The sequence below is a fragment of the Trachemys scripta genome, chromosome 14 (assembly GCF_013100865.1).
Source record: "Trachemys scripta elegans isolate TJP31775 chromosome 14, CAS_Tse_1.0, whole genome shotgun sequence".
In the NCBI taxonomy this organism is placed as follows: domain Eukaryota; kingdom Metazoa; phylum Chordata; order Testudines; family Emydidae; genus Trachemys; species Trachemys scripta.
Window position 1 is genome coordinate 21,161,016 of NC_048311.1, and position 12,285 is coordinate 21,173,300.

General features: G+C 46.0%; 1 protein-coding gene across 1 annotated transcript; it reads right to left on the bottom strand.

The window, feature by feature from the left end:
* Positions 1-3,089: 3,089 nt before the first annotated feature.
* Positions 3,090-9,954, bottom strand: OTOP2 (otopetrin 2). Its single transcript, XM_034790266.1, has 6 exons — positions 9,531-9,954; positions 8,888-9,024; positions 8,043-8,101; positions 7,012-7,142; positions 5,517-6,412; positions 3,090-4,562 (listed from the first exon to the last, which is right to left on the bottom strand). The coding sequence occupies exons 1-6, from the start codon at positions 9,934-9,936 to the stop codon at positions 4,392-4,394; spliced, it is 1,800 nt and encodes a 599-aa protein (XP_034646157.1). The 5' UTR covers positions 9,937-9,954; the 3' UTR covers positions 3,090-4,391.
* Between the last annotated feature and the right edge of the window lie 2,331 nt (positions 9,955-12,285).

Here is a 12,285-nt window from a genome sequence, read left to right on the forward strand (position 1 = left end):
CCATCAAACCCAGCTCTACGTCTGGATGGGGCCTTCCTCAGAATTCAGGGGTGTCTGGACTTGGAGCTGGTGACTGAGGAAGGGCCCAGCTGTGAAATCCAGATCCAAACTGAAACACGAGTGAACCTGGGCTCCTCAACCCAAATTCAGGCTAAATAGTGGCCTTCTTCTCAGAGGTGCTGAGCTTCTACAAACCCCACTGACACCAATGGGAGTGCGTTGACGCTCAGCACCACTGAAAACCAGGCTCCTTTTATTTAGGTTCCTAACTCTGCATTTAGCAACCGAATCGTAAGGGTGAGGCTCCAGCTTTGACCCTGTTCTCCTGCAGCTCTCGAGTTGCTTTGTTTGATGTCAAGTCTCAGGGGGTAGCCGTGTTAGTCTGTATCCACAAAACCAACGAGGAGTCCGGTGGCACCTTAAAGACTAACAGATTTATTTGGGCATAAGCTTTTGTGGGTAAAAAACCTCACTTCTTCAGATGCATGGAGTGAAAATTACAGATACAGGCATAAATATACTGACACATGAAGAGAAGGGAGTTACCTCACAAGTGGAGAACCAGTGTTGACGGGGGTGGGGGGCAATACAATCGGGGTGGACGTAGTTCACTCCCAATAGTTGATGAGGAGGTGTCAATTCCAGGAGAGGGAAAGCTGCTTTTGTAGTGAGCCAGCTACTCCCAGTCCCCGTTCAAGCCCAAATTGATGGTGTTAAATTGGCAAATGAATTTTAGTTCTGCAGTTTCTCTTTGAAGTCTGTTTCTGAAGTTTTTTTGTTCAAGTATGACTACTTTTAAATCTGTTATCGAATGTCCTAGTCTATAACATTTGCAAATTTAACATCATCAATTTGGGCTTAGGGTTAGGGTATAATAATGCCTGCATCTGTAATTTTCACTCCATGCATCTGAAGAAGTGGGTTTTTTACCCACGAAAGCTTATGCCCAAATAAATGTTCATCTTTAAGGTGTCACTGGACTCTTTGTTTGATGTGATAGTTGTTTGGTTTGTGTCCCATGCAGACGTTTGGTTATCTTCTATCTATGCTGCCAGGAGCTGCAGCCCCTAATGGATAGCTGATTTCTTTTCCTTCCAAAATGGCTTTACTTTGAGATACCATGAAAGAAAGGCTGGTCCAGAGATTAAGATGCTGGTCAGGAGACCTAGGTATAAGTCTCTGCCCTGCCACAGACTTCCTGCGTGATCTTAACAAGTCACTTAGCCACCTGGTGCCTCAGTTTCCCCTCTGTAAAATAGTGTTAATAGCTCTGCTCCACCTCACAGGGATGGTGTGAGGATAAATCCATTAAAGACTGTGAGGTGCTCTATTACTAATGGGGAACGTATAAATGTCTTAGTGTTGCAAACATTTTGATTTCAAAAAATTGATGATTTGAGACCCAGGCCCCCAGAGATTAGGGTCTGCCAGTGCCTAGGACTCTAGTTAAGATAGATGAGTGTAGATCTTTTGTTGTTTTAAAATCCTTTTTCTCTTATGTTATGCTTTGTGTTCCTGTGGTTAAAATCAACAATACATTTGTTTAAGTCTATACACCATTGGTGACAACTCCTGAAGGGAAGAAATGCAAGTACCTGAATTCATTCGGACCTGTTGGGTAAGTATGGTTGCTGCACAGGGTTCTGTAGCCCAAAGAGAGTGGAAAGTGAGGGTCCCGATACCTGTGGGGGTGGACTTAGAGAGACCAGAGAGGGATCAGAGTTATAGCTAGCCCTGTAATCTTGACAGAGGGTAAAATGTTCTGATGGCAAATAATAAGAAAAGTACAATTCACCAGCAGGAGTAAATTCTTCAGAGGGAGAACGTAAGATTCTGGCTAGTTTTTCTTTTGTCCAGCCAGTTCCCAGTTCATTCACTTGTTTCTCTTGCATGTTAATTTGTAACCTCTGAAGAGCTGGTCTTAAAAAAGTTTGAATGGGCTTTGAGCGTAGTGGAGAAAGGCATTACAAGAACCAATGGCTGGGAGATCCCTCCCTGACCTGCTTGCTTAATGATCTAGGAAAGGATCTGCATTTTAAACCGAACGACCAATGAATTTCATTTTCACTGTTAGCAGCTAGACTCTGTATTGCAAATTATTGGAAAAATGTGACACCTCCACCCTATGGAATTGTGGTGTAGTAAAATACAGGCTATTCTTGTAATGGAAAAGCTTTCACACCAAGTACATACACAAGAAGAAAACTAAAAAGAGGAAGGGTATTTAGAAGAGGGCTCCCCAGCCAGCAAGTCAGAATCTTTAGCCAGGTTCTTTGAATATTAACCTGATCCTGAACAGGTAATATACGATGTAGTAGGCTAACATTTTAGGGTAACTTTGCCTTAATAAAAAGACTAAAAGAAAAGCAACCAATGGCTTAAAGTTAAAGCCAAACAAATTCAAATTAGAAATAAGGCACACATTCTAACCCAGTGGCTCTCAAACTTTTGTACTGGTGACCCCTTTCACACAGCAAGCCTCTGAGTGTGACCCCCCCACTTATAAAGTAAAAACACTTTTTAATATATTTAACACCATTATAAATGCTGGAGGCAAAGCGGGGCTTAGGGTGGAGGTGGACAGTTCGCGACCCCTCCACGTAATAACCTCATGACCCACTGAGGGGTCCCGACCCCCAGTTTGAGAACCCCTGTTCTAACGAGTGAGGATGATTAACCATTGGCACAAAGTACCAAGGGGCGAGGTGAATTATCTCTCTCTTGATGTCTTCAGATCAAGACTGCACACCTTTCTGGAAGATCAACTTTTGTCAAACACAAGTTAATGGACTCCATAGAGAGGTAAATGGTGAAATCCTATGGCCTGCAATAAACAGGAGGTCAGACTAGATGTGCTAATGGTCTCTTTTGGCCTTAAAATCTATGAATTTTTGAAATGTGAACTCTTTTTTGGGGGCAAAATGTTTCAACCACCTCAAAATCTTTGTTCTTCCCTCTCACTCTGGTGTTACGTGGGCCGAACCTCCACGTGGCTCCAGCTGGCTGGTGAAAAAGAAACTCTGCTCAGTAAAGTAGCATGATTTTCATTTATTCTTTTATTTGAGAAATATACAAACAGCCTCGGGAAATGATTGTTAATTTTCATCAGCTCTGCAATTTTCCTCTTCAGTACAATGAAATTTCTTTCCTCTGTAAACATAACTTTGTAAGAGAGAGACATTGAGCTGTGCCATGCTGACTCATTTGTTGATACTTATTTGCACCAGCCAAATGAAGCATGGCCTATTTAGAGTTCTTGAGGCTTGCTTCAGGTTAGGCAGATACCATATGGATCAGTTCCACTCTCTGATGCACAGGTGTACAAATGAAATCCCTGGCAGCCCTGAGTGTTCATCTAAGGTCAGCAAAGCTGGCCTGTAGAATGAATTGGATCTCCAATGTGTGCATTGTGTGGCACTGTGAACCTTTCGCCATTCATTGTTACACTGAAAATCAATAAATAATTTTTTTTATATAAAATAAGTTCATATGTTTTTAAAAAAATCATTACACTATTTAAAAAACCCTTTTAATTCTTGTAATAGAATTAACCATCGGCCCTGATTCAGGAAAGAACTTAAACATGTGCTTAAGTCTATTCCTATTCACGACAGCACTTAACCATGTGCTAAGGGCCCGTTGACTTCAGTGGGAATTCAGCACATGTGTAGGCGCTGTCCTGGATAAGGATGCTTTCAGTCATTCTGGGCCTTGGCTGATCAACACCTATACAGTCTGAATGAGGAGAAAGGGGATGTGACCAAGGACAGTATTGCGAAGCCGTCAGGACCGTGGTCAGGTAGCGGGGAGAAGAGAATTCTAACGTGATTCCAAAAGCCTTCAACATTCACCAGTTCAGTTTTCACGTCTGTGCACTTGATTCTTCTCCTTTGCAATGGAGCTTCCAGTGGTGGGATGTAGCTTTGTGTCCCGTTTGCCTTACACGCCTGAGTTAAGTCATTGAAGCCAATGGGTCTCTTAAAGCAAACGGGATTCGGCCTGCACATAGATGGGCTCTGACAAGGTACCGGGCCCCCCCGGGAGAATGAAGTCAATGGCGTTGGGAGCAGTCGGCAGGCTCAGGCCCTTAGTAGGAAGAGGTATCAATTTGAATGAACCGCACGTGTTTTTCATTGCCCTACTTTGTAAACGTTCCACTTTTCTAAAAGCCTTACAACTTAAAGCAATAATTGAAATCAAGCACATGCACTCACACATGAGTAGAAAACAACATCTGGGACTATGAGTGGATTATTTCCACGGCGGTGCAGTAATGCCCTGTCATCGCTAGGGCGTGAGATGCATGCAACCCCCAAACCCTTCAGTACAGCCGCTCAGACTTTCAGTCCCGGGGCGGGAAAGGTGGGTTGATAGAGCCGGTGTTCTTCCTTTTAAGACATGATGTAGACCTCCAGCAGGCTGGCCACCGCATGCATGCGGTAGAAGATCCCGAAGGGCAGGCAAATGTCCACAATGGCAGGCCACATCGAGTAGCCGTAGAAGTTGAGTTCCTTGTCGTTGTCGAACTGTGGCCGGGCGCCGAACGCTGGCATGATCCAGAGCTGTTTGGAGGTGGGAAACAAACGTGACAGTCTCAGTGAGAGGGAGGGGATGTGGTGAGTAGCTGCAGCTGCTGCTAAGGGCTTCAAAGGGCAGAAGAGCCAGAGAGAAGGGAAAGGATAAATCTTCTAAATTCAGGACCATATTAGAGGCAGAAAAAGACCTATAGGGTTGGAGGCTCTTTATCTAAATCATCTGTGCCTGGTTTGTTCGGAAGCCGTAGGTCCTATGAAAGATGTGTATTTCCTCCACAGTTTTCCTGTAAATCAAAAGTGCCTTCAAAACATGGGGGAGTCACGCTACATTTAATTGGCTTCCCTTAGGGCTTGCAATGAAAAGCGTGTGAAAATCAAATGTAATTGCTAATAAAAAGCAGGTTTCTAAATGAAGCTATCTGGGGCTAGACTCTTCTCTGAGATACACCTGCCAATAGAGATCCTGAGAGTACAATTTGACCCCTGGGTGAAATTCTGGCCCCACTGAGGTCAATGGAACTTCTGCCATTGGCTTTAGTGGACCCAGGATTTCACCCATGCTACTTAACTACTGATCACCAGACATCACGTCTTCTGCTGTCTAACGTATAAGAAAATGGCTTAGATCGGGCTCTAGATGCCTTTTCCCTACATTAAAAATGTAGCATCAAAGGATTAAGCCTAATGAAAAAATATTGGGCCCGATTCTCCTCTCCTTCGCACCAATTGTACAATGTTAGGGGCTCAGTTCTTTGCTGGCATAAATGGGCAAAATGCCACTGAAATCAAGGGAGCTGTGCCTAGTTACACCAGCAGAGAATGTTCTCCAATAACTCCACTGACTTCAATGCAGCTACTTCTGATTTAAGTGAGAGATTTAAGGTAAGAAAAAGGAACATTTTCCTTAGACTACATCCTCTTGGACATGACCCCCTGCCCTCCACCCACCCTCCAAAAAATCCCTTTCTGATTGTCACTTACAATTATGTTGCAGAGGAGCAGGAACAAGGAGATCTCCTTTAGGAACTTCCTCCTCCATTTCACCTTCTTGGGGACCATTATGGACTGCACCACATCTGAAGGCTGGATCGCTACTGCACCTTGACCGTGGGGCAAGGGGGATGGCAGGGCACCGCCGCTTTCGGGGACGCGGAGGGATACGGCATTGATGTTGACAAAGGTGAGTCCATATAGGTCCTTCCGGTGAGGATGAATTTTGTGGTCATCTTCTGGGGGCTGCCGATGAAGGCCTTCGATGATGAAGATGTTCTGGAAGGTGTGCTGGGCGATCATCAGCAGTGAGTAGGTCAAGTTGAGGGCACTTATGGCATCCCTTGGAGTGCTGGCCACCACAGCCACAATGGAGTAGTAGGAGATAGCATATTGCCCCAAGGCAGCCCCCAGCAATAAGGCCATGTCCAAAGTCCTGGTTGGATTCTTGTGGTGGTCCATGTCTCTCTTATCAAACCTGTAGACAATGGAACCTCCAATGCAGACAAGAGACATCAGGCTCAGGCAAACTATGTTGAAGGTGTAATACATGATGAGTGCTTCGTTCTTCTTGTCTGGCTGGCTGCTGCTATTCACCTGCACCTCATAAACAATAAGGACAGCCAGGCCACTCACCAGTATGAACAGCCCCAAAACGATGCCCACAAAGAAGGTCCTTCTGAAGAGCCTGAACTTCAGCTGGTGGATGTGGTGAGTGTGGTGGTCTATGAGGCGTCCAACATTCTTCCACATTACATACAGCATGGCAGAGGCAAAGAGACTGTACTCAATGTTGAAGGGATACAACCAAAAATAGCCACTCTGGAAGATCTGGCAAATTTGGGTGTTACAGCTACAGCCTTCTGTTGAGCCACTTGCCGTTTCAGCTGGAACAGGAAAAACACATACATGTTACATCGTTACTGCAGGAAACAAGCACTTGTTAACAGTCCTGAAGAGCCTCACTCTGGAGAATCACAGTCACTAAAATGCAGGACCAAAGATACAAGTAGATCTCATGACCCCGAGACCCAGGGTTGCCTGGACACTGAGAAATCCACCCATTGAAACCTCAGCCTCCCTTTGGTTTCTGCCCTTCGGAATTGCTTTCCCCTTTGTCAAACAATGGGTTTAGTGAACATCCTTCTCTCAACTGGGCCTGTCTAGAATCTCTTCTTCCTCCCTCGCCTCTCCCGCCCTGGTTCTTTCTTTCTTTCGTTCTCTCTCTTTCCTTTTCTTTTCCTCCTCTCCCCTCCTCCTCCTCGGTTCATTCTAGGTTCTCCCTCCATCCCCATGACTCCTGCTGGACACAAAGCAAGACACAAATGCTAAGGTCCAGATTGGAATACCCCTACTCATGCAAGATAGCACCTTACGCTGAGCAGTCCCCTTGTATTCATTCATCAGTGAATCTGCTCCAGAGAAAGGCCTCTAACGCCGTAGCCTCAGCTCCAGAATTAACTGGCTTTACTAATGGGCAAATTACCTTTCATGATCCCTCTGTGTGTTCCTTCTGTTAAGTTCTGGAATTTGGTGTGTGCTTTATGCACGGACTCGTCCGTTACGGCCGACATCCACACGGCTAGGTTAGTGGTCAACGTCAGCATCAAGCCACACCTGTATGAGAGAAGAGATAGAAAAAATCAAGGCAAAGTCTGCTTCTCTGGCACCTTTCCTCTCTAGGCCTCAATGCACTCTTCAAACATAAGTGAATTAAGCCTCGCCTCTCTCATTCCCTTCACTCTTCATACCATCTACCTTGCCCGGTAAGCACCAACTAAGTTTCATCTCTCACTGTTTCTGGCTCAGCCTGTCACAGGGCGTGGATGGAAGTATATAGAGTAATTGGTCAGGGTTGGCCTGTCCCGAAAGGTGGATCCAGTCTTGCGAAAGTGAATATGATCATCTGAGGCCTGGTTTCTCATTCCATCAGCCTTTTGATCTTCCTGACGCTCCTTTGTCTTCCTTCCCAGTACCGGGGAAGTGACCCGGAATTTTTTTTAAATGTAAGTATTATGTGCTAGTGTACGGCTGTGCCCCTGGATGGGGGATCAGTCTTCCCGCTTCTGGATCTTAAAGTGTGAGCTGCTAGTACCGGAGCTCCCATTGTAGCTGGCTCATTAACATCTCTCTGTGGCTCAGCCACCACTAGAGGGGGACAGAGTGCCACACTGCGTGGGCCGGGATTACACTGGTGCGGCGTTCAAACCAAAATCCTGGCTCTGCCTCTCAATTTTGCAGCTGGCCCCCATTTTTACAGTTTTCTGAACCTAATCTGTGAATGGACCCTCCCCTTTTAGCACTTCAGGGTAGCTGGGAACCAAGTGGCAGCTCTCCGCTTTTCACTACGGGGCCATCTCTTCTGTGTGCCTGGTAGGATAATCCTGTAACAGACCCACTGAAATGAAAGAATGTAGGAATGTTCCCCCTGTAGCTGCCGCTAATTGCAGGGGAGGCTCGGCAGAGGAATGGGGACCAGTGCAGAAGGGAACACGCCCAGCTGGGAGAAATACTTGCCTGGTAACATCCAGGTGCACGTGAATGCAGTCTTTGGCAGAAATCCACAGAAAGTACGTCTGGAAGAAATATAAGTGTTGATTAAGACTGAACCTCAAAGCGGCAGTGTCAGACTAGAAACAGACCCAGCCACTTCCATGCTCTGCAGGGTGAAAGTCAGGCCCTGCCCTATTCTCTGCTGCACCGGGCCCGTTATCCCACCCGTGCTGCTCCTCTGCCATCCATTTCTGCCCCATTTACTTTGCCTTGTGCCATTTACTTTGCCATGCCTTGCCTTGCCTTGTGCCATTTACTTTGCCATGCTCTCCACTCTGCCTCCGCAGCTCCTTCTTCTGCCCACCATTGCTGCACATCATGCTGCTCCTGCTTATCCCTTGCTCCCATCCAGCCTCCTCCACTCCACAGTATTGACATCCATCAGGGGTTCCCAACCTGGGGATTGAGACCCCACAGGCAATCATGAACAGATATCAGGGGTTACGGCCATCCTGCCCTTTCCATGTTGCTAAATGGGAGAGAAGTCCTGGCTGGAACCTGGTTAGGGGTTCATGTGAGCAGTCCTGCTTGCAAATAATAGCAGGTCATAGTATGGAAAAGAGTTATGAACTTTGACCTAGAGCAAGTCACCACAGATCAAATATGATACGGCGGATGGGGAAGTGTTCTCCCGGGGGGAGAGGAGTTTAATCAGCTGCGTTTGCTCTGCTAGGTTAGAACGGATCAAGGAGTGAGCTAAGCTCGCTGGGTAGAGAGTGGTCCAAGCGCGATCAGCACCCTGGGAAGGTGAAGCATCATGCCTGAGCTCACCCACCTGTCCCCCGGGCACTGAAAGAGGCCACGCTCACCTGGACGATCACAAACACGGCCTGCACGAGAGGGTAGATGATTTTGATGGCGGACAGGCAGTTGTAGAAGCTGGAGTAATACCCAGTTTTAAACACATCCATCACGAGGGTGAAAATGGCAAACAAAACCAGGCCTCCTGTTGAGGAAGCAAAGCAATTAGAGACGAAGTGCACATGTTGGGGGTGGACAGGTAGACGTAGGTGAGCCCACGCTCGTCTAGACAGACGGCGGAGGGAGAGAAATGGCATCGCCATGTAGAGGCAGATGGCATTTCAGGCTTCCCCTTTATAGTGGTCCCTGTTTTCTTTTTACCCCAAAGCCTAAAAACCCTTTGCACCAACAGCCCTTGGAATGGTGAATGATGAGGCTGAAAAATAACCAAGTACTTTGGAGAACCCTCCCACGTAAGGGCCGGATCCAGCACGACACAGGTTAATGAGACTGATCATTGGAGTCCACCCCTCAGACCCAGAGCACTAAGGAGAGGAACCTTCTGAAGTTCTCTGTGAGTGATGTTTTGAGAAGGGGCCTCTAGGAGGCCATTTGGGCAATACTTTCCTCACGAAGTGCTTACCTTGTATGGGATCCCATCTTCACCCACCCCCGCGCCACCCCAAGGCATCAACCATGGTGGCTTCCTACCTCTCAGCCAGACAGGTCCTGCATGGGAGTCCTTGTAGAGGATGGCGTCCCGGCGCTTGGCGGTGACGATGAGGTAGAAGAGGATCCAGGCAATGCAGATCAGCATTATGATGGTCAGCATGAAAAACACGTCGTAGTCATGCACAGCTACCTTGTTGAAGGCCGCACTGCTCACCAGGGTGCAGGCCAGTAGCAACAAATTGATGGCCAGCAGGACTGAGAACATGCGGCCTCCTTTCTTCCAGATCTCCTTGGGGTTGTGTGTCAAGGGGGGCGAGTGTGGATGGTGGCCCAAGGAGCCTGTTGGGCTGGCGGCTCTGCTGTCCTTGTCTTCTCTCTGACCGGAGCCCATGATGGAGTCTTCGCGACTGATCTCGCTGTCTGTCCGCACGGGCCCCTCTGTCATGGTTCAACTAATGCCAAAGCCAAGTGTTACTGCTGTCAAGAACAGAACCCTAGAATTAAAAGGATCACTCCATCTGAATCAAAGAATCATAGAATCATAGAACTGGAAGGGACCTCGAGAGGTCATCTAGTCCAGTCTCCTGCATTCATGGCAGGACTAAATATTATCTAGACCATCCCTGACAGGGGTTTGTCTAACCTGCTCTTAAAAATCTCCAATGACCAAGACTCCACCATTTCCCTAGGCAATTTATTCCAATGTTTAACCACCCTGACATTTAGGAAGTTTTTCCTAATGCCCAACCTAAACCTCTCTGGCTGCAATTTAAGCCCATTGCTTCTTGTCCTATCCTCAGAGGTTAAGAAGAACAATTTACCTCCCTCCTCCTTGTAACTACCTTTTATATACTTGAAAGCTGTTATCATGCCCCTTCTCGGTCTTCTCTTCTCCAGACTAAACAACCCCATTTTTTTCAGTCTGCCCTCATAGATCATGTTTTCTAGACCTTTAGTCATTTTTGTTGCTCTTCTCTGGACTTTCTTCAATTTGTCCACATCTTTCCTGAAATGTGGCGTTCAGAACTGGACACAATACTCCAGTTGAGGCCTAATCAGCACAGAGTAGAGCGGAAGAATTACGTCGTGTGTCTTGCTTACAACACTCCTGCTAGTTGTACATCCCAGAATGATGTTTGCTTTTTTTGCAACAGCATTACACTGTTGACTCTCATTTCGCGTGTGGTCCGCTGTGACTCCCAGATCCCTTTCTGCAGTATTGCTTCCTAAGCAGTCTTCTCTCATTTTGTATGTGTGCAACTGATTGTTCCTATGTGGAGTACTTTGCATTTGTCCTTATTGAATTCTCTAGTTTGTCCAAATCATTTTGAATTTTAATCCTATCCTCCAAAGCATTTGCAATCCCTCCCAGCATGGTATCATCCGCAAACTTTATAAGTGTACTCTCTATGCCATTATCTAAATCATTGATGAAGATAGTGAACAGATCAGGACCTCGAACTGATCCTTGCGGGACCCCACTTATTATGCCCTTCCAGCTTGACTGTGAACCACTGACAAATACGCTCTAGGAATGGTTTCCCAACCAGTTATGCACCCACCTTATAGTAGCTCCATCTAGGTTGTATTTCCCTAGTTTTGTTTATGAGAAGCTCATGAGAGACAGTATCAAAAGCCATACTAAAGTCAAGATGTACCACATCTACTGCTTCCTGCCCCCCCATCCACAAGGCTTGCAACCCTGTCAAAGAAAGCTATTAGGTTCGTTTGACATGATTTGTTCTTGACAAATCCATGCTGACTGTTACTTATCACCTTATTATCTTCTAGGCTTTTGCAAATTGATTGCTTTATTATTTGCTCCATTATCTTTCTGGGTATAGAAGTTAAGCTGACTGGTCTGTAATTCCCTGGGTTGTCCTTATTTCCCTTTTTATAGATGGGCACTAGATTTGCCCTTTTCCAGGCCTCTGGAATCTCTCCCGTCTTCCATGACTTTTTGAATATAATCGCTAATGGCTCAGATATCTCCTCAGTCAGCTCCTTGAGTATTCTAGGATGTTTTTCATCAGGCCCTGGTAAGTTGAAGACCTCTAACTTGTCTAAGTAATTCCTAACTTGTTCTTTCATTATTTTAGCCTCTGATCCTACCTCATTTTCATTGTTAGATGTCTGATCGCTACTATTTTCTCACAGGGTGGCACCTTTTGGGCAGTATGTGCATGCCCTGCTTCTGCGGTTAGTGGAATGAGATTCAGTATCTGTCTCTGCTAAGGGGAATCATTAGATCTGAAGAAGCCTGCTTAAAAGGGTAGCAAGACATTTCCTCAGTAGCATTTGGTCACTGAGACCCTATGGGCTGCGCTCACTGTTTTGTTACTTTTGAAATCTCAAATCAATGCTTGTGAGAGTGAATTCAATGTCAGTTTAACACAAATATTAACTCCCAAGGGAAGCACACACCTAATATATAATATATATTTAAATGTTTATTGACACGAACTAGTGGAAGGCATGAGAATGCAGGAAAGATCAAAGGTCTCAGGGCAAATGGCCAACATGGTTGGATTTAAATGCCGGCCACAAAACATGTAGACAAAATGTCATGCTCCCTGCAAAGAAACAGACCGATTACAGTGATCAACCTAATAGACTAGGAAGCCATTAGAAGAACACAGTTTAGTTTGCAGCAAGCTTAGGCACTAAAACAGGTTCCTTAGCGCGCCTGTCTAGCTTTCCAACTCCTCCAAAGCCTGTTACAAATAGGTTAAGCTCAGTGCTTTATTAATATTTTATAAAACTTTGAATTTATCACTAGGGAAATCTGGGGTGA

Excerpts from the sequence above, each read along its gene's own strand:
- OTOP2 (XM_034790266.1), bottom strand. The coding sequence starts at position 9,936 with ATGACAGAGGGGCCCGTGCGGACAGACAGCGAGATCAGTCGCGAAGAC. Across the intron at positions 6,413-7,011 it reads ACACAGAGGGATCATGAAAG|CTGAAACGGCAAGTGGCTCA; the intron begins GTAATTTGCCCA and ends TTCCTGTTCCAG. Across the intron at positions 4,563-5,516 it reads TGCTCCTCTGCAACATAATT|CTCTGGATCATGCCAGCGTT; the intron begins GTAAGTGACAAT and ends ACCTCCAAACAG.